This window comes from Sphaerodactylus townsendi, linkage group LG02 (assembly GCF_021028975.2).
Source record: "Sphaerodactylus townsendi isolate TG3544 linkage group LG02, MPM_Stown_v2.3, whole genome shotgun sequence".
In the NCBI taxonomy this organism is placed as follows: Eukaryota; Metazoa; Chordata; class Lepidosauria; order Squamata; family Sphaerodactylidae; genus Sphaerodactylus; species Sphaerodactylus townsendi.
Window position 1 is genome coordinate 18,061,895 of NC_059426.1, and position 27,719 is coordinate 18,089,613.

The 27,719-nt window shown below is 42.7% G+C and overlaps 1 protein-coding gene across 2 annotated transcripts in view; it reads right to left on the reverse strand.

Annotated features, from left to right (window-relative positions):
* Window positions 1-24,094, reverse strand: part of PARD3B (par-3 family cell polarity regulator beta) — a 680,328-nt gene extending 656,234 nt beyond the window's left edge. The window contains exon 1 of one of the 2 annotated variants that reach the window (XM_048484334.1): window positions 23,048-24,094. In XM_048484334.1, coding sequence (XP_048340291.1) covers window positions 23,048-23,167 — 120 coding nt within the window. In that variant the 5' untranslated portion in view covers window positions 23,168-24,094. The remainder of the gene's footprint in view (window positions 1-23,047) is intronic. The other variant, XM_048484335.1, reaches the window with a different exon arrangement.
* Window positions 24,095-27,719: the final 3,625 nt, after the last annotated feature.

The window sequence follows — 27,719 nt, forward strand, 5'->3', positions numbered from 1 at the left end:
ACAAAATAGATGTATGTGCACACTGCCACAGAGACACAAAGATGTGGCCAAAATGTACATATAGTGCAGTGGCACATCACAGGTGATGGAATTAACCTTGTAGAACCTGATGAGGTCTTGAAGACGTGCTCCTCAAAACCCTCCTCCAGGAGAAAATGTCAAGAGGCTCCTCAATGAAGTTCCTAATGAGGTAAGCTACAGAATCTGGCCTGAGTGACTTTATACCCCATGCAGCCTTTTAAATTAGCCTAAAGACTGACAAATATTTTCTGCGCTCTCCCTCCAAAATGAGATTTTAAGTCTTGCTGATTTGGAAAGTAGTCACAAATGTTAGAGTTTGTTAATGCTTATGGAGTTTGATTTATTGCCTCTTAAGCAAAAGATCTTGAAAGACTTTGAAGGCGGCAGCATTTAGCCAGCATGACCAGGACTTACCACCCCACCATGAGGAATTTCCATATACATATATATAACTCAAAAGCTTGCACACTATTATTTTTCATTTGGTTAGTCCTAATAAAAGGACTGTGTGAATTATATTCTTTCCCCACCCCCACCATTTCAACCTGATTAGACACCTTTTTAAATTGTCTTCAGTGCCCAGTAGGATGGTGGCCTATCACTTGAAAATATCACTATTGATGCTCATTCTGCCATGAATCACTAGCATGGTAAACTATACAGAACTGTATTTTGGGAACGTTGCCATAAAAATGGATTAGGTGCCCTCAAGTTACTACATCAGAAAAGAAAGCACACCCAGCAGTATGTGCTCGAGATCCAAGAAACGGTCTCGGCACCCAACAGTCTTGTACTATTCCTGTTAACAGCATGACTGCCGTTCATCTCTCTGCAGGACACCTAGACTTGGAGCTCATCTCTCTTGAACACACGTTATACATGGCCTGCAATTTGCAATTGTTCAGACTTGTCTGAAGTAACTAGTGTCACTCCGAACAACAGTAGATCTGTTATCAGCATCATGATACATTCAAATCTGTAATTGTGCAACAGCAAATTCCACATACTTCAACTTACAATTTGAATGTCTTAAAGCCAACTGAGATCAGAGCAGGTGTTATCTAAATCTAAATCTCTTATAAGCCTTTGCTTGCCTCGGGTCTCAATTTTAAAGTCACTGAAAAGGCAACAGCAAACCCTGCCAGCACCACTGGATAAAGACAAAATTCTAGCATTCAACAATCTTATCAGAAAACAAAGAACCAACAGTTGGAAGATATAATATCTATTTTTGGTTTTTCTGCTGAGTTGCTTGTGCCCTTGTGAAAGATTTTTTTCTCCCAGCCCAGAAGATTACAGATTTTTCCAAGCATCGTTTTAGCAATTTACAGAAATAATCTGCTTCATAATTTTACTGCTAAATGATATTGTAATAACATATTTTGCCAGCAACTGGTGCCTACTGCAGATCAAGCTCTTCCAAAATCCTAACCTCCTCTGCCTTACAACTTATATTTCAACTTTCCAATAATGTCCAGTTGCCCATTACATCCACTGCCACCCCTACCCCCTATGCCCTCACCATCAGAACCACACAGGCCAGTTTTTCATTGATATCAACCCATGAAACTGTATTCACATTTTCAATCAAGGATGAAACTACAGGGCAAAAATTGTTTTGATATCATTTTAATGAAGCCTGAGCAAACAGTCTGGAAGGAAGACAATTTCTTCTGAGATTACAGGAACTACAACCAAATTATGTAGCTTCTATCGGCTAATTCAGAGTATGGAAAACCGCTCTGAGAACATGGAGAAGAAACGAGACTTCCGGTATGAAAATAGTTCTAGGTGGACATATCTGGAGCTGCTCCAGACAACTAAGCTCAAATGTGCAGTCCTGAGGGCTGCTTAATCCTCTCCAGATGAAAGAGACAGCAGGAGACAGTTGCATGAGCTCCCGGGGCGATTAAATGTGATCACATGGAGAACACTCACTGGTGTGATCCCATGTAGCTTGGAAGCCACAGGAACGTGGCATTGACATCTTGCCCAGTTTGAGCTGCTGTTCTTCCCATGGGAGAGAAAATCCAACCTGAGTACCTCTGAAGAAATGAATGAACGAAAGAAGACTGAAGAAGATTCAAAAGAGAAGTCCATCTCCGCTGCCGATAGCCTAATGGAAAGTACAAGATCTTCCTAAAAGGAATGCAAATGACGGAAAGAGATAAAATTAATGATCTGGACTGATATGAACTTAAAATAAAAAGGACTCCCAGTAGAAAAGACGTTAGAGGGCTTTAAAAATCAGAAAGACTCTTGAACTTAGCCCCCTCCCAACTGGCAGGCTGCCAAAACAAAGACCAGGAAAAAAGAATGATATGTTATTAGATAGAAAGAGAAAAGAAGGGAAGCACTTGTTGCCTGTGTAAAAACTTGGTAAACTCTAGCAAGCTGTGGAAGCAGTGATATCTACTGGGTAAAAATGGCAACTACATTGGGTAAAAATGGCAACTACATGCAAGAACTCAATCGTGGAAATTACAGAGTCGTTAAACCATTTGAAAATGATAACCACCAATCTGTAGTCTTTAAGTAGAAGTGGACTCACTGAAGGACAGTGTAAATAAGAATTTATCCAACTGATGTCAGAGCTAATGAAAGCAATCAAGGAAATGAAGGCTAATTTCTAGAAGATTGTACAACTGAAGGAAAGTATGGAGAAAACTGAGGAAGTGAAAAAGAATCAAGAAAATGGTGGACTCAGTTCAAACTGAAGTTAAATTGCAGGACCAAGCCATTCTTCATTAAGAATATCTCATCAAAGACGACAAAGATCCATCAAAAGAAAACTTGACCTGGCTAATGAGGCTGTGCTGGTGGAGGAGAGACTGAACACAGATGTTAGACAGAGATGAGGGGGAGGACTTTCAAACAAATCCCCACCCCCATCACTAACAGGGTATTTCCTCTCATTTCCCTTTCCATAGTTTGCCTCTGTGCTTCATTCAGTGATCTTTTATGTTGAGCAGCAGTGGCATAGTGGTTAAGAGCAGGTTAATCTGGAGGAACCGGGTTTGATTCCCGGCTCTGCCGCTTGAGCTGTGGAGGCTTATCTGGGGAATTCAGATTAGCCTGTGCACTCCAACACATGCCAGCTGGGTGACCTTGGGCTAGTCACGGATCTTCTGAGCTCTCTCTTAGCCCCACTTACCTCACAGGGTGTTTGTTGTGAGGGGGGAAGGGAAAGGAATTTGTAAGCCCCTTTCAGTCCCCTTACAGAAGGGAAGGGGGGATATAAATCCAACTCTTCTTCTTCTTCAATTGTTTTCTTTCTTTTGTTCAGAGTCACATATCTTACCATTCATGTATCCTATTTGGGAGGGGATGGGCAGATGACCACAAAAAAGCATCCTGGAGCTATTCTGTTTTGTCTGAGTCCACCCCGCCCCCCTGAACTGTACAACTGTTGTGGTCTGCTGCATCCCAACCTTTGAATAGTTGTAGTTCTCCATCCTGCTCCCTGCCGCCACTATCCATATGACAGATCGATCTCAGACAGTGCACTTAGGGAAACAGGAAGGTTCTGACAGAATGGGGGGGGAGGGCAAAGGGGAAGGCACGCAAAGTGGTGCATGGGAGAGGGAAGGTTAGCCATGGGTGGATACAAGATGTCCATGGCAAAGACTGGCAAGTCTCCCCACTTTGGTGGCAAAGCAAAAATTAAAATCGGGCTAGAAGAGGTCTCGCTTGCCACAGACAAGATGAAAAATGAAAGTGGCGCTCGAAGAAATACGTCTGTACAAGAAATCTTACTGCAGCAGACATTCGCCCCCACCATGCACCAAACACGTTGTGCATAATTGGCCTGTGTCGTGAGACAATGGAATTAAATTCTGAAATACCATAATCAATTACATGTAGCAAACCATGTTGTGCAAATACAAATGATAGTCAAGGGACTGAAAAGCTCTTGGTTTTTATCCTACAATCCCAGGAGTAGACCAAACAACTAGGAATTCTATTGAAAAGTTAGATAAACAAAACAGCACATAACAGCAACCGGAACAGACAGAAGTAGATTTGTGATGCTCCTAAATGTATATGCACTCTCATTCCAACCTATAGATGGTTGGAAAGAAGGATACCTGTCTTGGCTAATGAGAGGGCATCAAGATGACATTTTTAAAAATCAACTATAGTTTCATGGAATGGTTGACATTTTTTGGCTGTCAATTAACTGTTATCTCAACCCTTTACCAGCGTGGTGAAGTGGGCAGAGTGTTGTTGACCCTAGGCCAGTCATACATCTACCTGACAAGGTTGTTGAAAGGATAAAATCAAGAAGAGGAGAATGATACAAGCACTTTGGGTCCCTACTGGGAAGGCAGTCCAGATACAAATGAACACATGGTGCAAATATCAATCAATTCTGCTTTGCCTCAGAGAGTTTTTCCTTAAGAGCAGTAGCATTTAGGGTCACAGAAAAGAATTTAACATAAGAAAATAATAATGAAACGATTAAGCACAGAAGCAATGAAAAGGAATAGTGATCAAGTCTCAACTAAACTCATGCAGAGTCCAGGGTGCTTGTCTTCTCTTCATTCGAACAATGTTTCGTGACCACTAACAAGTCTCTAAAGAGTCTGTTATAGTAGGACTATGGAGGTTTGAAAATACTTTTGGAAATACTTGTGGACTGCTTTGTTCACTATGTTCACTATGGTAGTATGGAATAGCACTGTACTATTATTTGTTAAACATTATCATTATCATAGTTTTTTGTGTAATGAAATGCCACCACAGGGATAAGAAACTCACAGAAAGACAATAAAAGACCTTAATTACAAAATGCGAAAAAATCATTTAAGATTTTTGTCTCAAATCAGAGTTTTGTTATGATGAGAGAACATAATTTCAACATCAGATATCTTCTAAAGTAAGGTTAACAGTAAGCGTTGCCGAACAGGAAGATTCATGACCAATCTTTATTCAAAAAGTATTAAAGGTGACGCATTAAAGGTGACACAAACTTTCAGAAAGATTGCTCGTGTTCCTCCCATTGGGCAAAGTGGGCAGTTGCCCAGGGGAACCCCCTTGTGGTGGGCGCCAAAAATGCAGATTTGTTTGTGGGATGTTTTTGTATTTTCAGTGTTTTTTCGGTTTTGGCCTGCAGGGGGCACAAATTTTAGGTTAGCAGCACCAACATTTCAAGGATTTTTCAGGAGACTCTCCTGATAATATCACCCAGGTTTGGTGAGGTTTGGTTTAGGGAGTCCAACGTTATGAACTCCCAAAGGGAATGCCCCCATCCCCCATTGTTTCCAATGGGAGCGAACAGAAGATGGGGGCTACACCTTTGAGAGTCCATAACTTTGGATCCCCTCAACCAAACTTCACCAAACCTGGTTGGTAACATCAGTAGGGGCTCACGAAGGTACTCTGAAATTTTGGTGCTGCTATCATAATAATTGCACCCCTGACAGCAGGCCCCCCTAAATTTCCCCAGATTCTCCTTTTAAATCCACACCCTTCCTGCCAATGCTTGTTTTCTTTCTTTCTTTTATTCTCTCAATGCCTAATAAAGGTTATTATTATTATTATTATTAAATCCATCCCCTTCGGCATGGATTTAAAGCGAGAATCTGAGGTCCCCAGTTTAAACATTGAAAGTGATGCTGTTTCACGGTGGGGGAGAATCCACCCCAAAATAGCATCACTTTCAAGGTGGATTTAAAAGGAGAATCTGGCTCCCTAGTTTATACATCATTGAAAATGATGCTGTTTGGGGTTGGATTCCAGCATCACTTGTTTAAACTAGGGAGCCCAGATTCTCCTTTTAAATCCACCTTAAAGGGAGAATCTGGGGTCCCCAGTTTAAATAACATTGAAAGTGATGCTGTTTCCCCAATTGGGGGGACTGGATACAACACCATAGCAGTAATAAAACATTTTGAAAGCATTTTGAAAATGTTTTCAAAAAAATATTTCTGCTGTGTGGCATGACCCATTGCTGTGTTCAGATTTGTGAGTTGGGCCGTGTTCTATAATGTGATGGTGACTTTGAAATGACCTGGTGGAAAAAATCATTGTTTGGTCACGGTGGGGAAGGGTGGCTGTCCATGGGGGGGGGCATCAAACTCAGGTTTTGCCTAGGGCTCCAGTTTGCCTAGGTACGCCACTGGTTGCTTGGTTCAACTGACCAATTCATATAATTGTATATATAACTCACACAGAAGTTACATTTCTGTAATAAGAATTTTTCTAATAAAAATTTGTTCCAGATCTACAGCTTCCACCCTAAACGGAAATGAATTAATTTTAAAAGAAGAGGCCATAAATCACAGACAGGCAGTAACCACTTTGAATAACAGTGCACAGTGGCTTCCAGTTCATGCAAGCTGATCACATATAGTGGTTGCCCTCTGCAGAACAGAATGGATTTGCAATGGCATCCAAAAAAACAAAACAAACCCAAAACATTTTGCTGGGTTTGTAACAACATGCCAAACATTCCTAGTTACATTCATCTCAGTCACCACATATGATGGATTCACCAGGAGCCGGGAACTATTCTGCTCTCCAACTGAACAGACCACCTGGCCCAGCTTTGCACAACCCTTTATCATGTTTATTTTAATAGAATTCACTGCCATATGCTTGTAACATTAGTTCCACAACTTGGTAATATTACACATTTTCACATTTCCAGGCAAAAACATTTTTATCTATCTCATGTCCTCTCTTCCTTTGCAGGGCAAATGACAAGTTACTTATTTGGTTAAAACTGTATATTCCATCCCAAGAGCCCTCAGTCGTATTCTACTGAGCAAGCCCCAGTGAAGCGAAGACAGAAAGGAAAGCCAAGCCAGCTACTGATCAATGGAAGCTGTTACCTACAAAGTGCTTTAGGAATAAAAACTTCTAAAAGCAATTAAGGCAGAACGTCATTACACGATTGGACAAACAAACCTTTCACCTCCCAGAATGCATTAATTTGTTTTCAATGTTTGATAATCAATGCATGTAATTACATTTTCAAGATGCTGGCTGCCCATCGCAACAAGATTCCCCTTTTGTTAGGTATGCTTCACAAAAATGACAAAAAGCTATCATTGCTGTATTAAAGAGAACTGTCTAACTCTGTCCCCCATCTTAATTAGCTCATGAACCGGAATACAAGGGCTTTGCAGAACAGTTTTTGCTACATTATCAAGGTGATTGCCAAAGGCCCAGGCCCTTCATTTGAGCATGTAAACAGTCAGTCAATGTAAAGCCAGTACATAAAAGGTTTTGTTACCACCCAGAAAATAAGGGGTAGGCGACACACAATCACTCCAGCACTCACTCCTGAATGTTAGCAAGATACAAAAGTTCATCTATCACACAGCCATCTGAAAACACGAGGGTATTCTTTCATATTATTTGTTCTCAAAGCTTTTGAAAATGAAAAGTCAGAGGTGGCCCAAGACTCTATTTAGTAAAATGCTAATTTCAAAACCATAACCATTAAAATATTCTGTCACCTTACAACAAGGAGGATAATACACCAATTAATTTACGTTATGTGATATAAACTTCACATAACACATGATTGAATCAGTTGTTTACCAATTCATGCCTCAAGCAGAAAATGAATGTAAAAATGTGAGTATAACATTCCACAAGGTATTAGCATTTCACAAAGCCATGAGTAACAGTAATTTGGCAGGCTATTTTCAAAAGTACTGCATCTCAGATGGGAGATGGGAGATCTGAATGCCAGTTTAGGTGGAGGTGCCAAGCCCCATGCTTCAAAGTTCGCTTGCCTTGCCCACTCTTTTCTGCCTTGTTTCCTAGTTCATGACAAACTCTGATCTATTGTGAGCGCTGAAATAGATAAATCATAGTTTATGCAAACTGTAGATAGTATCTTGCCTTGAAAATCCTACTAGGTTGTCATAAGTTAGCAGCAACTTGATGGTGCTTTAAACATACACATAGTTTCTTGTTCTTGATTGGAGACAAACAGAGGTAGTTTACCATCACCTTCTTCTGAATAGCAACCCTTGTATTCCTTGGTGTCTCTCATCCAAATTCTAGCCAATAGTAACCCTGCTTAGCTTCTGAGATCTGAGGAGATCAAGCCAGCCTGGGCCGCCTAGAAAATGTAGTCCTTACAAATCACAGTTTCCTCAGTTTGGAAATAACAGCAAACTCTGAATCATGAACTGAGTCCAGAAATCAGGGATAGAGGTAGATACCGGGGGGAGGGGGGGGGGCAAAAAAACCCAAGCGTGGCCCACAAACGAAACCCACAGTTTAGTTCACGAGTCCCTAACGTGGTACTTGTGGACACCATCATGCCTGGCGACACCTCACCAGGTATCCACCAAGTATCTTTAGAAAGTGTTACCGCTGTTTGCCAGGTAACAATAAGTGATTTCAGCTCAGGAACTTAATGAGGCGCAGGAAACCGATGTTCTTCAAGCAAAAGGATTTTATTGCAGATGGTGGTCACAGCTCGGTCAGGAGGGAATCGCGCCTCGCAACACAGTGCAAGGACTTTTATTTACCAACATCAAAAGGGACAGAAGGGACAGGGGTCTAGGAGGGGAGGGGATGAGTCTCTCACCCAAACACCAATCGCAATACAAAACAATTCTAAAACAAGATACAGTTACACTTTTCTGAATGGGATCACCAGCAGAGCCGATAACAGCCCATTCATAAAATCCAGGTGGGCTTTCTACCGCACCTCGCTAATCCTATCTCTCAGATGGATGTTATTCCCCGAGGCTCCCGCCTCGCGTTGTTGCAACAAAGGAAAGTTCAAACTGTCCAATGGGGGTCCCTGCATGTCCTCCGCTGGCTGGGGAGACCTTTGGATGCCTAGCAACAGCAATTGATTTGTGAAATCAAAGAGGAGTCGTTGTGCCTTATCGAAAGAAGTCGGCTGAAGTACGTTGGTCTAAGCTGCATTCCAGAGCCAACTTCCTTGTCCCTTAATATCAACCTTTCTGGCTACTGCTTTGACCATCAGACACAAATTTCAAAAATAACATTTCTAAACATTTCTATACTTAAACATAAGAAAAACCTTAAAGAATAAACACATATACCTATAGACAAGACTTTACATATCTATTGGCAGGGCTTGCTTAAAACTAATAGAACCTTAACCTAACTGAAGAACCTTATTAAACTAAAATCCTAAATAGTGAGAACATCCTAAGTTCAACTCTAAAGGGGCTCTTATTACATCCTAGAATGACACAAACACAAGGGAAACCATATAGCATTGGCACAAACATACATATACAAACTTTGTGAACCTTATGGAGGCTTCTGAACCACACAAGTCTCCGCGTCTGGGCATGGAGCCAGTGTAGCCAGGCAACCTGACTTCAGGAAAATATTTTGTTCATTTTCCTGGCGGTAATAAAAGTAGATGGGGCCTGGTTGGGCTTTTGCTCAGTTGTTCGTTTTTTTAAAATGTTGTTTCGGTAGCAACTGCCACCACAGCACAAGGAACTTCACTGTGTGACAGAAAGCAAGCTGCAGCAATGATTGTATGGATGGTTCACTTCCCGGGGCAGCCAATTTTATGGCAGTCATTTTGTGACTGTGTCCACCACACTATGCCAGAATATTAAAAGTGCACACAGACCCAAAAAGGTTGAACTGTTTAACGAAACTAAACTAGGTCATTAAGTCGCCCTTTTTTGGTAGATGACAACATTTAGGAGAATTCTTGGTCACTCTTAATAATACTGTGCCATTTCAAATAGAAAATGATCTGAGGTGTCATTATTGAGAAGTATATGGAATCAGGTTTAATGGGCAAGGAACAAATGTCCAATTGGGACCTGACCTATGACCACCAAAACAAAATCTTAAGGCAATGGTCTCATGTATAACCCCGATTTCAACAAAAGCAACAGTTCACAAGATACCAATCTACCACCTATGGATGATCAGTGTTTTGAACGCACGTAGAACAAATACTTGACAGATCCTTCCAAGGACCATCACGGGTTAGGCTGCTTGTTTTTTGGAAAGGAAAAACACACGGTAAATAAAAAAAATTCAGTGGAAAAATGCTTTTAATTAAGATACGTTATATTTTAAAGATATCTCATCCAGGAATAGAGATTATACACTCTAATAATTCTACATAGTCTTGAGAAACAATACTGAGGTCAAGAGATGCTATAGTTTTTTTTGCATAAGAAAAAGATTTTGTAAGAGTGAGTTCATGGAATTTGCAGGACTTCCACGAAGTTGCAGAGGTACCTGTAGGAACTTCAAAATAATGTTTCAGTCTACCCAGTTGGACTCAAACTACAAGACGCTATCAAAGATAGTTACCGTAGCTTTGCAGTTCTTAAACTGACAATCTGTGTTTCGAGATATAATATGGTGGGCCACTGCGAGTAGCAGAGAGATGGACTAGATGGACTTTGGTCTGATCCAGCTGGCTTGTTCTTATGTTCTTATGTTCTAATATGCTTACTAGCAAAAATATTTTTAAATTAGAGGTGAGAAACAAACAGACCTCAACCCTATTGTGCTTCTGCAGATCTCTCTCCATATATAAAAGGGCAATGTTTCAAGAATTTCAATTAATAAACGATTGCAAAATAGACAGGGAGAAGAAACCTAGAGATAAATATGAGAAAAGGGGAACAGGCAGGAGAAATGGAGGTAAAATTAGTTGTGCCCAGTCCAGTTTAGTTTATTTACAGTAATTGATCAGCAATATTACAAAGAAACAATACCAACAAAGCAGCAAATAATACGGGCGATTCATATATCATCTGCCACCAGAGATTTCCATACTCTGCTAGTAATATAGCAGAACTTCGCCAATGTATAAAAGATGGGCTTCATTCTTCAGAAGTAAGAACATAAGAACATAAGAACAAGCCAGCTGGATCAGACCAGAGTCCATCTAGTCCAGCTCTCTGCTACTCGCAGTGGCCCACCAGGTGCCTTTGGGAGTTCACATGTAGGATGTGAAAGCAATGGCCTTCTGTGGCTGTTGCTCCCGAGCACCTGGACTGTTAAGGCATTTGCAATCTCAGATCAAAGAGGATCAAGATTGGTAGCCATAAATCGACTTCTCCTCCATAAATCTGTCCAAGCCCCTTTTAAAGCTAAAGTCTGAGGTTTTTCTGAGGGAAGCCTTCCTTTCTATGATATTATTATATCCAGTCATTTAATTGTTGATGTAAATTGTAAAACTAACTGGAAAAGTTTTCAGAAATAAACTATGTGGAAAAGTACAGTGTGTAGTACCTTCTAAAAATGAAACTTGCTATCACTGTAAAAAATGTGTATGAACAACCAGCAAGAATGAACTTTTCTACAGAAAGCCATAATTAAATCAAGTCCTCTTGACCAGTGATTTAAATCATATTCACCCTGGTTATTAGAAAAATTGTATGCAATTGCATGCAATAATTCACAGGGCATTTATATTATCATTCAACTTTATTGTTTCCAATATGTACTATTCTTACCATTTTAGCCAAGTTTCTATATTAGAATCCCGCCCCCTCCCCAACCAATCCTGACATTAGGTTCTGGTAAACAGTGGGGTTCACATGGTTCACAGGCTGTTGTTGAACTTCAGTTTAATAAGTTGGCTTAGAGCTACTGCAGAATCATACCAGAATTTTGTGAAATTGGTTGTCATTAGTTATGTTTAACAGTACTTTAATTCAAGAAAATGCACTGTTCTTCCAATAAATAATTAAGCCATCACACAGCACAGCAATGCACAGAATAAGAGGTAAGGATTTAACCCAAAGCAGTATTTATGGCTGCATATAAAAGCTTTACTACAAAAATAGAGTGAATAGGCTGAAAAATGGACTGAAAAAATAGACCTATGGCTCTGCCATATGAAGAACAGAAGAGTTTGGATTTGTACCCCACCTTTCTCACCTGGAAGGAGACACAAAGGGGCTTACAAACTCCTTCATCTCCTCTCCGACAACAAACACCTTGTGAGGTAGGTGGAGCTGAGAGATTTCATGTATAGGAGAGGAGAATCAAACCCAGATCTCCAGAACAGATTCTACCGCTCTTAATTCTCATAAATACAGCCCGTTGGATCAGAATGGTAAACGTGTTTCACACGGCAGCCAACCAGCTGCCCTAGAGGGCCAAACAACAAGGCATAGAGAGGCCCTGAGGATTCCTACTTTTGTACAGGACATCAAAGCCCTCTTTGCCAATCTTACTTTGTATCAGGAACACTTAAGAAAAATTTCCCTGGCTAGTAAGCAGAGTCCAGCAGCTCTGACTGCTTTGTCAAAAACAGGATGCTTCAATACTGGCAATAATATGAAGGACTACTTACAAATATCTAACATAGCCAATAGCAAGTTTCCCATAAAACAATGCTCTTCCAACACCAAAAAAAATCTAAACCAAATGTAATGCCAAGTTTAAGTTGGCAGGCACGTAATTATTGAAAATAAAATTACCACAAATTATACTAAAGCAAGTTGTTCTCTACATTAAGCTAAGGACACTGTTTACAATTCATCAATCATACACATGCTTAAATCCCACTGAAATTATGTAGGAGTTGGACGTATTCTTGACAATTTGTTTAATTTCTATAACTTGCTATTAATTTAAAGAAACAAATTTACCTGAGCACAAAAGAGTGAAGAAGAGTTAAGTGATCAACAATCGAAAATATATACAGGCACGTCAACAAGAATTAAAGAAAACCACAGCAGCTATTTCTGAGGGGGGGAAAAAGGCAGGCCGCAAAAGTAAACAAAGGAAATATTTGTGGTTTAGCAAATAACACTATGGGGAAATTCCAAGTTTTAAATTTACAAGATAATCTTGTGGCTTGGTTCTATAAAAACTGATCCTTTACAGTGCACATGTTGATTATTTTACTCCCTTCAACCAATAAAGCCCTCCTCTTTGAACTGCAGATATAAGATTGTAGCTGTAATTTATAACATGAAAAGGGTTTTCTCCTAAACTTGGCAAGCAATCATCCATAACTCCCACAATAATGTGGGGAACTGATATAAGTGATACTTGTGCTTATTAATATGCTTGTCATGATGAGCAAACTTGAATGCTATACAGCTTAATTAAGATTTTCCATTCATGAAAATATATTGATGCATCAAAGGCAAATTAGAGGATTGTTAATGAACCCTGATTGATAAAGAGGGGATAAATTAATATTTAGATAGGGTTGAGTGTATAGTTTTGAATGTAGCTGAGTGCCTAAAACTTCAGCTTACAATTATTGCTAGTACAAACAGTTACAACTGGTAGTGTTCACTCAAGAGCATTTTAAAAAAAGTAACTGTCTCAATACACGCTGGGAATTACAATTCAAAACTCGCTTGTTACCAGAACTGGTTTCACTTCCCTTTTTTCAACGATGTCACGTTGCTTTTGAAATGATTCTCACGGGCAACCGCTCTGAAGTGTAATGACCAAGAAAGACGAATTCAAATGGGTCACCAACAAAAGTGGCAAAAAGGCAGATCAAGAACCCTGGACACTATTCCAGTTTCCCTCCCTCCTCCTGGATAACAATACACTGCTATATGGTTTTAAAAGGACTCAGATCAGCTTCTTGCTGGACCCAGGGGTGAAAGAGAAGGAAAAACTCCAACAAAAGTAGTGGGTGGGTAGTACAACATGGACATCTGACAGTTGCATCTCTCTCCTGAAGCCAGCCGCCAGGAGTTTGTCCAGAACTGAAAGGCCTCTTGTCGTGAAAGAAGGAAAACGAAAGGAGGCTGGCTTACAGTTTGCCCCTGGATCATTCAGAAGTAAATTTCACCCATTTCAGCAGGACTTGCTCCCCGTAAGTGTGCACTAGATTAGAACCCTATACTGTTCTGGAAGAGAATTGTCAGTCTAGAGAACAGTGAACTTTAAAGGCAACCTGACAGAGAATACCAGCCTTTCTTTGTGCAAACTGTGAAGAAAAAGAGGTAAGTCACAGTTGCATGACACAGCCACCAAGATAAACACAGCCTTGTCAAGAACGAAAGGATTTTTAAAAGGAAGTAATACTCTCGGACTAATATGGTTTCTCAATAAAGGAACATGTACATAATGCAAGGCTGGGTCACATGTGCAACCAGCCAAGAACAGATTTATTTAATGAGGTTATTTATAGTCCACCTTTCTCACTGGGACTGACACTGGAATCTCCAAGTGTTGCAGCAGACCCGCAAGGCCAAAGTTGAGCTCCCTGAGGCAGGCCTGTTCAAAGATCTCCACAGAATCTGCATTCAAAATAGAGCCCTCGCCTGGATAGACGTGGATAGCCCAAACTCATCAGATCTTGGGAGCTTAGCCTTGGTTAGTTTTTGAATGGGGGACCACCAAGAATGTCCAGAGTCACTATGCAAAAGCAAATCACCTCTGAATGTCTCCTGCATGAAAACCCTATTGGGTCACCATAAGTCTGCAAAAAAGGAGAAGTTATGTGACCTGGCCAAGAATTCCAGGAAGGTCTTTCTACTTTCTAGTTAAGACAAGGAACTTTGAGCGCTACTTCCTGGCTTATCTGCTGCATGCAACTAGATGCACTTTGTCAGACCTGAGGCAGTGAATGACAAGCATTCCCCAATGACACTGCTACTTCTTCACACTCATTCTCCTTGTGGTGATGACTCAGAAGTAGGAACCTGATTTAGAAACTTGAGCTTCTCCCTAGGTACAGTGGTGGCGAACCTTTGGCACTCCAGATGTTATGGACTACAATTCCCATCAGCCCCTACAATTGGCCATGTTGGCAGGGTCTGATGGGAATTGTAGTCCATAACATCTGGAGTGCCAAAGGTTCGCCACCACAGCCCTAGAAGAAATGTTAAAAGGCAGTGGAATGAAGGGGGAGGGTGACAGACAACTATTTTGAGTAAAGTTTGTTTGTTTGTTATTGAGTTTTATATACCGCCCTACCCCCAAAGGGCTCTGGGTGGTGAACAACATATTTATACAACATACAATTAAAAACCCATTAAAATAAACACAGCGGTCAACATAGAAAAACAGCATCAGCAATAAAACCCTTATTAAAACCCTCCCAAAGGGGGGGGAAGGGTCCCATAGATGGTAAAGGGACCCCAAACACAGGAGACTAAAGTTTTTTAGTGTTCTTCCACCAAGGAGTTCAGGAGTGTACCCAGTTTTTCCTCATCTGCCACTTTATTCTCTCATTCATTCTAGTGAAGGTAAGAGAGAACGGACATCTCGGGCAGCTGCATCTCTCTCCTGAAGCCAGCCGCGAGGAGTTTGGCTAGAACTGTAAGGCCTCTTGTCATGAAAAAGGGAAAACGAAAGGAGGCTGGCTTACAGACCAGCAGGGTTTTGAACCTGGGTTACTGCAAACCTAGTCCAACACTGTAACCACTGCATCATACTGATTGTGAGTAACTGTTAAAAGTGGAGGGACAGAGAAGAGAAGGTGATCATCAATCAGCAAGGAGGTCAAGAAATATAAAAATATATGTTTAATTGCACAGCCTAAAAGCTCAGGGTTTTAATTTTAATGAGAGCCAGCATGGCGTAGAGGTGAAGAGTGGTGGTCTCTAATCAGGAGAACCTGGTTCAATTCCCTACTCTTCCACATGAAGGCTGCTGGGTGATTTTGGGCCAGACACAGTTCTCTCAGAACCCTCTCAGTTCCACCTGCCTTACAAGGTGAATGTTGGGTGGGGGGAAGGCAAGGCAATTGTGAGCTGCTTTTGAGATCCTTAAAAATAGAAAAAAAGCAGGGTATAAAACCTAGGCAGCCCATTGTAGCCCAAAGCTTTAAGAAACATTATTTTTATTGTCTCTTTGACATATAACCTGTCTTATCTTGTGCTTCTTAAGTAAGCAGATTTCACAGGTGTCAAACTCACGGCCCTCCAAATGTTATGGACTACAGTTCCCATCATCCCCTGCCAGCATCATAACATCTGGAGGGCCGCAGGTTTGACACCTATGAGATAGAATGAAAGAGGGAGAGAGAGGGAGACTGACAATCCTTGGCTTGGCTTGCTCTCTGCTTCTTTCTCTGCCTGGTTCCTCTTCCATTTGGGAGCAGGCAATCTTGCAGTGGCAGAATGGGTGTAGAGGAGCCGTGGCTCAGTGGCAGAGCATCTGCTTGGCATGCAGAAGGTCCCAGGTTCAGTCTCAGGCATCTTGAGTTACAAGTTAGAAGATGCAAAAGACCTCTGTGTGAGAGACGGGACCGCAGCAGCCAGTCTGAGTAGACAACAATGACCTTGATGGTCCAAGGTTCTGGTTCAGTCTAAAACACAGGTGCCAAACTCGCAGCCCTCCAGATGTTATGGACTACAGTTCCCACCATCCCCTGCCAGCTGGCAGGGGATGATGGGAACTGTAGTCCATAACATCTGGAGGGCCGCAAGTTTGACACCTATTGGACCTGTTCATGTATTCAAGATAGCTCAAGAGAACATCTGGAGATGTTGTTTGCAGGTTTGGAAGGCAGAAACAGTAGACTAGTTGAGCTTGACCAACACATTGTCCTTCCATTACACTCATTCTTTAGACGTAGCGGGGTCTGTGCATAAGAAACCCCAGCAGTTTCAACAAACCATGGGGTTGGGTCCACAGGAAACTTCCACTTATGACATTTCTGATTCTGCACCTGTGGAAAACCTTCCTCATTCTGTTCCTGGAGGTCTCCAGAGGTATTTTGGACTACAACAGGATGGGCGAGGCAGTGAAATCCTGCTCCGCTGACAGAAATCCATTCCACGGGCAGAGATTTGGCACAGGATCCACCCCTTGTCTAAACAAGCACAGCTTTGCAATCTCAGAGTACAGGTACTATTTAACATTGCCCTTCAGACATTGTTAGAAGCCCACTTAGCACCTGCTTACCTGCCAGGTTTGCGTCCCCACTGACAAACCAGCTCCTCTGCTGAAAAAGAAAAAAAAGGCCTACTCTGTTTTGAAATTCGTTTTTTTTTCAATTCACGTCAACTTCTTTTAATGATCTCAGCTTCCTTTAAATGCTTATAAAATCAGTTACAAACAACATCCATGAAGCCTTAACTGTGCTAGATGCATGGCATCACCCTAACCGGATTACAGGTTGTATAGTCACCCTTACTCTTTTACAGAAATTCAATAATGAATGCATCATTTCTGTTTACAGATTAGCATATTAGAGATAAGGATTTTAAAGAAAAATAATTAAGACTCAAAAAAGATGAATCTCCACAAGGTTTTATCCAATTAGACTTAACTGTTTTCTAGAGACAAGCATGGCGGTGAACAGTAATCAACAGCAATCCTTACAATTCTGTCTAGACCAAGATTAGTTGAAATTTCAGTCTTACTGTTTTAAAGGCTTAACTTCTAAACGGGTAAGCGCAGGCTTGAAAACTTTGGGTGCAACAATACCATTCTACACGACTTGAAGATTTCATAAAGAAATGCAGAATCATATTCATTATGAAATTTATTTACAATATTTTACCTTGCCTCTTCTTACACAAGAATACAAAGACTCATATTAAAAAGCAACACAATCAACAGCAGCAGCAAGGACACAATTCCTGCCCAATTGCCACAGACCTTAGGTGAGTTTGGAATCCTTCTTAAGAAACTTCAGGCCATCTGAATTTCAGTGGGGGATGCTGATCCACAGCCTTGGAATGACTGCATTAAAGCCTACTCAAGTGATATGTTTGTTCACCTTGGAATTGTTATACAATGGTTACATTTGGGTGCTGTGTGGTTTCCGGGCTGTATGGCCGTGTTCTAGCAGCATTCTCTCCTGACGTTTCGCCTGCATCTGTGGCTGGCATCTTCAGAGGATCTGAATGGTTACATTGTTATCTTATGAGGGCCATTCTTAAAAAGCTTTTGCTACACAGAATAGCATGCAAATGGGCCTTCCATGAACCATGTGAGCTGCTTTTCCTGTATTGTCTTCATTGGCCCTTCCCTGGGCTATCTTCTGTGCCTTCTGATAAAATCCTTCCATACCAGTAGTGTGTGGCATCTTTTAAATTGATGCCAAATAATTCTTTTGTTTTGTTGCATTCAGAAGTCATGCTACACTTTGGTTTAATTGATTTTATGAGCATACTTACTTGTGACTGGATGCTTGGAAAAAAAATGTCTTCAAAACATCAGGGTCTCATCTGAGCTTAGCAGTATCATGTCCCAAAAATGGGGTACTACTTGAGCAAGACAACGAAATGTTCCTTTAGATCTCACAATACTAACAAAGTCTACCAAAGGGAAAAGAGGCACAGGATCCACTCCTCTTTGATGCTCCTTACAATCAAGTGCACCCTGTAGTGATTAGTGTGGCAGACTTCAATCTGAGAAGCCCAATTTGAAATCCCACTCCACAAATGGAAGATTGCTGGATAACCTTGGGCCAGTCACACACTCTCAGCCTAACCAAACTCACAGGATTGTGGTGAGCATAAAGTAGAGAATGGGAGAAAGCTGTAGGCAACTTTGGGTCTCCGTTGGGGAGAAAAGGGGAGTACGAACGAAGCAAATAATAGAAAAGTTTGTGAACACAAGTTATTGTTTGGGATAAATGACCTGTGTACAAGTAGAATACTCTTCTGTACGCTCATAAAGAAGTTATATTTTCTTTCTGCGGAAGCCTGTAAGCCAGGAGTTTCGAACATGTGGCCTGGGGCTGGATTCGGACCCTTGAGAGGACTTATCCAGCCTGTGAGTCCAGCCTACTCAATTTCTGGTTCTTTTCAAACTGCCCTTAAAATCTATTTTAGCAGCTGGTTGCTAACGGATTTTTACCTTTTCAGACAAAGCCGACTGCTGTTAGCATCCCAGGGCTCAGAACTTCTTCATGAAAACTGCTTTTTCCCATTTTCAGTTTTTCCTTACACTTCTGAATCATTGCAGTGTGCTGTTCAAAAAGTCCGCAGTGTGCTGTTCAAAAAGTTGCTTTTTTCCTGCCTTTTTCTGCAGTGTGGTCTTTCTCTGTTTTAAAAAAATTCTGAAATTTGTCCTTTAGCAACACATGCTATAGCACCATAGCAATCCAATGCATCCCAGTGCTGGTAAAACAGTCTTGCGCTATATCACCAGCATTCAGATTTATTGGATTGCTATGGTGGTATAGTGCAAATCTCAGAATGTTTAAAAACGGGGGGAAATGTGATGTGGAAATAGGTGGGGCAGGAGAGGAAGCAGCACTGTTTTAAATGGCCAGAGTGGACTTTACAGAAATGAGCTGTATGCCAGTCTCTGTAATCTCTTTACTCAGAAATGGGCTAACAATGGATGACATCCAGTTTAGAATGGCAGTCAGAAAGGTACCTACGATTAAACTGTAATATAGCAATCAGGGGAAAAAATGACATTGTCGTGAAGGGACAACACTGCCTATGACACAGCAGTAAAAAAACAAAAACCCTAATTTAGATTATCGTAGCAAGACTGCAATTCTCAGGACTTTGGGAATAAGCCCTATTGAACTTACTTCTGAGTAAGCACATATAGAACTGGGCTGAACACTGAACTGCTGATTCACAAATTCCTAATAAAATAAATGTTGATAAATATTTCCCATTTACCAAAATTTCCACTTTTCTTGTACAGTTCATAAAAAAATATGACTCAGAAAAATGTGTGAAGATTATCCTTCACTGTAAAGTCTGATCTGATTTTTCTTTTAGATCTGTGGAATGCTTGTTTTGGATTCTGCATCTCCTGGCTTCCTTATGAAACAAACGAAAGAAGCTTCACATAAGAAATTATAAGTGTCAAATTAGTCATAGATAAATAGGCTGATAATGTGGATACTACATATCAATAACACAAACATTTATCAAACGGCAAAAGAATCTGAATGTTAATCTTTCCTTCCCTGAAACTGCTGCTTACATTTAATTATCCAAAGGAATCTTGTTCCACACATAACTTAAGACTTCATCCCGGATTCTTGCAAAGTAGACATTAACTCCCAGTCAGGAAGAAGAATTACTAAACTTTATGTGCCATTAATCCTCAACTTACCCAGCAACAAACAATTTCCAAACCTTACTTATCCCAGAACAACAAGTTCTGCCATTGCTAGGTTTTAGCCACCCAAAGCTAGAAAGTATCAGAAGAAATATAACCACTGCAGTATGATTTTTTGCATTCAATTAGTAGTCTGGTGTGGCAATGTTCATGCATATTAATTAGGAAAAAATTGCAAGGTATATCTTAGAGAAAGAACTTAAGCATGTTCCCTAGGGCATCTCTCATATTCTCCCCTTGAAAGAGTATTTTCTGGATGAAATTACACTCAGATTGTGAACAAGCATTATCATGGCGAAAAAAACATTCCTGCAATTGTCTCTGCAACCACAAGGGTCACACAGATGTCTTGGGTGTAATGCTTTCAATAGACCAATTAGAAGAACATCCAAGCACTTGCAGAGTACCTAATGTGTAATGTGTAATTCACATTACACACACACACGGTTTTTTAATAACATGCTGGAATCAGTCTGACAGCATCACACTGCCACAAGAAACATACAATTGGGAACTAAAAACAAATATTCACTGCAAATATTCAGTGTACTGCAAGAGTTCAACCAACCAACAGCAACAGTGTCTCATCTCCTATACTCTCCACAACACAATTCAGGGTAGTGCCAGTTTAGAAAACATTCCCAAACAAGTTTCAAAGGACAGTCATGTTGGTCTGCAGTAAAACAATTAGATTCAAGTCCTTAGAGACCAACAAGATTTGCAGAGTATAAGGTTTTGACAGTCAAAGTTCCCTTCATTAAACACTTGACAAAGGTGTCATACTGGACTCAAAGGTAAACTATTCACCTGTCAAGGGGGAAGAGGAACTAATGAGAAAGAAACTAACATTTGCAGTATGTCACACAGGAAAGCAAAAACAGAAAAGTTATTTTGTACAGACAAAGTCAGCTAGTGAAAAAACAAGAACCAAGCCTCATTAATTTGTTTTTTTTAAAGTATTCAAGCTTTTTCCACAGACAAAAGCTTGTTTTAGGTAACTTTTCTTAAGTCTGAATTTAGCCTCATTCAACATACAACCTATCATCTGACCACTTCGTGTTCACATGTAACAAAGATGTCACTTGTTGCTCTTCATTATTTATTTAAGCAATGAATGAATTGCACTCTTCATTAAAAAGCTTTAAGGCAGCTTACAAAATCTAAATAAGTTATTCATTGACAGTGTAACTCCACGCAGTCTTGATGGGTTTGGACTGGGTTAACTCTGCATAGGATTGCCCTGGGAATTACTTCACAATCCTGAAGCGCAACACCAGGATATAGAGCCTTAATCTCTCATTCTTCCAGAGCTGTGGCTATAAATCAAACATGTGAAACTACATGGTCCATTTACACCAGTGCCCTCTTACTCTGGCAGCTACTTTGTAGCATCTGGGACAACCTCTTGCACAGCAGGCACAGGTGTTGTTCACTAAGAAAGAGGCCTGCTCTGATCAAAACTCACTGCATGCTGGTGACTTAGTCATCAACTACAAGAGACTGGACATAAACGCAAAACCCACATGCTGCTATAGAGGAATTTCAAGAGCAAGAATAGGCAGGAGATAAAGGTAGTTCCAGACAGGTGCTCCTGAGATGAAAGAGGGGGTCAGACAGATTCATGGAGGGTTGACCCGCCAATGGCAGCTAGCCATGCAAGAGGCAGCAATCTTCAGAATACCATCAGCCTTAGCTTCTACGCCCTGTTTGGCCATTGTCTGCAAAAGAATGCTGGACTGGGTGGAGCACTGGTCCGATCCAACAGGGTTCTTTTAATGTTCTCATCCATTCTCGCATTATCATATAGCATGCAGGTTGAGAGATGAAGGATGGACCAGCAAGAGCAGCAATACGTGTTTATAGGCCCCATGGTGATAACTTCATAGGAACAGGTCAGAAGCAACATGGGACAGGAGCATATATAGTTGCCACAGGAACGCTCCTGAAAACTGCCTTTCCACCCATCCAGGGGTCTGCAACCTGTGGCTCTCCAGATGTTCATGGACTACAATTCCCATCAGCCAATTGGCCATGCTGGCAGGGGCTGATAGGAATTGTAGTCCATGAACATTTGGAGAGTCACAAGTTGCAGACCCCTGACCCATACCATTAACACTTCAAGGCTCTCCCCAGAAAAGTCTTTGCCATCTCATCTGGAGATTCCATAACTCCTGAAGCAGCTGAAGACACCACATGGAGATTAAGAAGGTGACAAAATAGTACCATGTGGTACTTGTTTCTAAACGTTACAGACTTGGTACAGGCAGTTTTCTACAGTAAATCTGATTGAGCATAATTGCTCTGGCAACCAATGTATGCTCTGGCTCTCAATGGCAGGGAAGGAGGGTCACATGAATGAGGGGATATAGGCCTTGGGTCTTTCATACATACTGAGCTCTTCAGCTTAAGAACTTGGCCACCTCTGATCTTTAGCTTGCTAAAGAAGAAGAAGAAAATAATGCAAATCTGTTGGAGAGAAGTACAAGTTTGTGGGAGAGCAAAATCTTAGAAGCACAACATTTCAAATTAGTATAAAACCCCGTTAAACGATAAACAAAATAGAATCCAAGGTTTAACCTGCCAATTTTAAGGGAATTCGGCAGTATTTGGCAGTGCCATTAGCCTAGCTGCTAGCCTTCATTATCTGTTGAGCAACACTTCGCACAACATCTGGATCACATCGAACAACTAGTTCCAAGTTTGAAACTGATGTCTGCAAAACACACCCGTTCTCTAAAATGTTAGACCAACCACACATGGAGGCTACAATGTTGTCCCCCTTCCCAATAACTATGTAGTGTGCATATGGAGCAAGATTTTTTTTCCAGAGGAAAGCGACAGCCAATGCAACCCCATTCCCTTAGTTACTCATTACAATGTCATTTTTGACAGCTGTCTATCACCCCCTCTTCTGCATAAAAAGGCCAGTGTGCACAATATGTTACTCCACCAAAATATTTATGCATGTTACAGAAGTGGCTAACGTGGCATAGCCCAATTCCCTTGCTCCCAGGACTCCTTCTATCAGCTGACAGCTGCTTACATTATTACAGGTGAAGCCATTCCTTACCTTCTCTTTGGTTCTCAAGTATCTCTGCAGAGCCTGCTGGGTTAATTCTCTGACCTGGATCTGTCCATCCTTACAGGGAACCACTATCCCCGTCTTGCCAAAACACACTGTCACTTTCATCTCACCCAAATAATTAGATCAGGACTGTTTATAACAAGTGGGGGAGGGGGGTGAACAGCTTTGCCAGGGATGAGGCCAAAGAGGAAACAATCCCTGCCAAAAGAAGCCCCAAAACAAAACAAACCTTATAGTGGGGGGGGGGGGGGCTGCTGTGAGCAGCAGGTGTTTATGGGGAGGGGGGCACAGAGAGAGAGAGAGAGAGAGAGAGAGAAGGAAGGAAGGGACAGGGGGCCAGAGCTGTCTAGGAATGGAGGACTGGGCCACCCAGGACAAGCATAGCCTTAGAGGAACGATAACAAAGGTCAGGGAGCAACTGCCAAGGAGGAAGGCTGAAACCGACCAAGGCGGGGCGCCGGGCGGGTCTAGGAAAAGGGGAAAGACATAGGGTAGGAATGGGGGGTGGCGGCAGGAATTGCACTCACACCTCCCGCCCCCCACCAAAGCAGAGGGACGTTATGAAGTGGGGAGGGGGTGGCTTGGGAAGAGAAAGTGGGCAGGGGAGGAAGACCCCAGAGCGAGCGGGCGGGTGGGAGGGAAAAGAGGGGGCGGGTCTGTCGCCGCCGCCGACCTCCTCCTTCTCCTCAGGCTCTTCCCCTGAGGCGGCGACTAAAGCAGGAAGGAAGGAAGGAAGGAAGAAGGAAGGAAGGAGCTCCGGCGGCGGCGGCGGCTCTCCAGGGAGGGGGGCAAACACACACAGGCCGAGCCCAGAGAGGCCCCAATTGCCGCCTCCTCAGCGGGCGCAGCTGGTGCCCTCGCGCCAAAGCCTTCCCCCCCCCCGCCCTTCTTTCTCCTTCGGAGGGCGCGCGCCGCCGCCGCTGAGCGCGCGGCCCCCGGGCGGCTCTTTCTCCCGCTCTCGCGCGCGCCCGTGGAATCCGCGGAGGCCTGGAGGGAGAGAAGGGAAGGCCGGCCCGGCTCTTAAAGGGGCCGCCGCCCTCCCGCCGGCCCGCCAGGAATGCCTGGAAGGGCACGGCCGCAACCACTCCCCTCGCACACTCTGCCATGAAGTGACTTGGAATGCATCAGTCCTTTGCTCTTGCTTTCCGGTAAACAACACCCCCCCCCCTCCTCTTTAAACTTCTTCTTGCACGGGACTAAAGAGCATGTTTATTCCAACGGGGTTTTTTTCCCCCCTGCAGGGAGTCCTTGTTCAAAAGGGATTGTTTCCCTGCGAGGGATTCAACAGCCTGGCATGCTTACTCAAGAGTGTCCCAGCTTAAGGGCCACCAAATGTTTCCGTGTATGGCACTAACAGCCCGATCAGTTATTCCCCTGCAAGGGATTCAACAGCCTGTCATGCTTACTCAAGAGTGAGCATTTCCGTGCGTGGGAATCCAATCCCAGGTATGCTTAAATAAGTCCCACAGCAATAACAGCTCAATCAGTTTTTTCCCCGCAGGGGATTCAACACGCCGGAATTCTTACTCAAAAGTCAGTGTTTCCCTGTATGGCGTTAACAATACAATCCCTGAAATACTTTCCTAGGAGTAAGACCTATGGGACAGACCTCAGTCAAATTCTGACTAACCCTGCTCTGGATGGCACAGTAAAGAGCCCGGTCCTAGATATGCTTACTTAAAAGTATTACAGGACCAAAAAGCCCAGTGCCCTTGCATTCTTATTCAAAAGTAAGTATTTCTGTGCGGGAAACACTGAAGAATCCAGTCTTAAGTAAGTCCCACAAAGTGTTTCTGTGCACAGTAATAACAGTTCCATCCTAAGAACACTTTCCTAAGAGTAAAACCTATTGAATAGACCTGAGTTGGATTCTGAGTAAACCTGCTTAGGCTGGCCCAGTAAAGAATCCCGACCCATCCTAGATATGCTTGCTTAAAAGCACATGTTTTCAGTGCACTGGACTAAAGATCCCAGTGCAAGGCATGCTTGGTCAAAAGTTAGTTGAGGGAGTTTAGCAGCCTGACATGCCTAAGTAAGTAGGTGTTTCCACTGATGGAAGTAATGAGCTCAGTGCTAGGCATGCTTCCTCATGTACGCGTGCTCGTTGTACTGCCATTTAAGAGAGAGATCCGATATGTCCTCCATGGGAGCTGAATAAGACAGAATCACATTGAGCGACGTTTAATATCAGGGCCTCTACACACTTAGTGAGAAGTAAATGCCATTGAAGAAGAAGAAAGAGTTTAGACTTATACCCTGCCTTTCTTACCTATAAGGAGTCTCAAAGGTCCCTTCCGCATATGCAGAATAATGCACTTTCAATGCACTTTGAAGCTGTGCGGAATAGCAAAATCTACTTGCAAACAATTGTGACAGTGGATTGAAAGTGCATTATTCTGTGTGTGTGGAAAGGGCCAAAGGGGCTTACAAACTCCTTCCCTTCCTCTCCCCTTAACAGACATCTTGTAAGGTGGGTGGGGCTGATAGAGTTCTGAACAAACAGTGACTTAGCCTAAGTCCGGGGTCTGCAACCTGTGGCTCTCCAGATGTTCATGAACTACAATTCCCATCAGCCAATTGGCCATGCTGGCAGGGGCTGATGGGAATTGTAGTCCATGAACATCTGGAGAGCCGCAGGTTGCAGACACGTGGCCTAAGTTCACCCAGCATGCTTCATGTGGAGCAGTGGGGAATTGAATCCGGTTCATCAGATAAGAGTCTGCTGCTCACATGGAGGAGTGGGGAATCAAATCCGGCTCTCCAGATTACAGTCCACCTGCTTTTAACCACTACACCATGCTGGTTCATTGAAATTCGTGGGGCTTGCTTCCACCTAAAACACAGGTGTCAAACTTGCACCCCTCCAGATGTTATGGACTACAGTTCCCATCATCCCCTGCCAGCATGATGCTGGCAGGGGATGATGGGAACTGCAGTCCATAACATCTGGAGGGCCGCGAGTTTGACACTTCTGACCTAAAACATTCACGGACAGCATGGGAGGCTGTAGACTTATTCAGGCCTTCTGTCGTTTTTTGCTTCCTTGGTTCAGACTGAGTGATCTGGAAATCAGTGCCTCTGATTTGGTAGGCACCGTGACTTAGGAAAAACAGAAACATGGATCAATTCAGAAAACATGGTCTGAAAAAAAATCCACCCGCCTAAAATTCCTTGTAAGTGTAGTCCTGTTTAAATATTACATTTTCATTCTCCTGCTTCTCCGAACCTGGGGTACATGTTCCTCCAGGAGTACACATCTGAGCATTTGGGGATATGCAAAACACTGTGTAATGGGTTTGCTTATATGGGATACAGTTTTAGGAAAATGGGTTGCCAAGGAGTGCATGAGTGAAAAAGGGCTGGGAACCACTAGTCAAAGGAGTTCAGAACTGCATTTTCCATAACAGCGAACCTGTGAGGTAGGCTAGACTGGAAGAGAGAGAGAGAGACTCTCTCAAAGGTCACTGAGTGAAATTCATGTCACTAGAGGAAGAGAAAACTCTGGATTTATACCGCACCTTTCTCTCAAGGAGAGAAAGACTCAAGGTGGCTTACAAGCTCCTTTCCCTTCCTCTCCCCACGACAGACACCTTGTGAGGTAGTTGGGACTGAGAGAGTTCTGAAAGAACTGTAACTAGACCAAGGTCACCCAGCAGGAATGTAGGAGTGCGTAAACACATCTGGTTCTCCAAATATCCTTAGCCACTCAAGTGGAGGAGTGGGGAATCAAACCTGGTTCTCCAGATTAGAACCCACTTGCTGATAACCACTACACCACGCTGGTAGTAGGGATTTGAACCTGGGTTTTCCAGATCCTAGTCCAATACTAACCACCACCCAACTAGTGGAAAGACTTCCCCCTCCTCAAAAGTAAGTCCCACAATTTTCAATAGCACTTCCTCCTAGGCCAGTGGTTCTCAACCTTCCTAATGCCGCGACGCTTTAATATAGTTCCTCATGTTATGGTGAACCCCAACCCTAACATTTATCCATTTTACAGATGGAGAACACTGATGCAGAGAGTCTTAGGCGACCCCTGTGAAAGGGTCATTCGACCCCCAAAGGGGTCCTGACCCCCAGGTTGAGAACCACTGGCCTAGGCATTTGAGCACTTGGAGCTGCCTCATACTAAATTCATACTAGTCAGTATTGACTACACAGGCTGGCAGGAGCTCTTTGGGGCAGTGGTGTAGTGCCAAGGGTGTGGGGGTGCGCAATGCACTGGGCGCACGCCTGGGGGGGGCGTTCCAGGGCGGGGGTATGTCAGGGGCGCAGGGCACACACATGCCCTGTGCGCAGTTCCCTCTCGCTCTGCTCCTGCTTTGGGGTTGTGGATGGATGTTTTTCACATCACCTACTGCCTGGTCCCTTTCACGGGAGATGCCAGGGATCAAACCTGTGACCTTCTGCCTGACAAGCAAATGCTCTACCACTGAGCGACCACCCCTCCCTAGCCCCCGTTAGGCAATCTTAAATATACTGTTCAAGACACATTTTAATTACTGTCCCTAATCCATTTCACTCTATAGCACAGGTGTCAAACTCACGGCCCTCCAGATGTTATGGACTACAGTTCCCATCATCCCTGGCAGGGGATGATGGGAACTGTAGTCATAACATCTGGAGGGCCGTGAGTTTGACACCTATGCTTCTATAG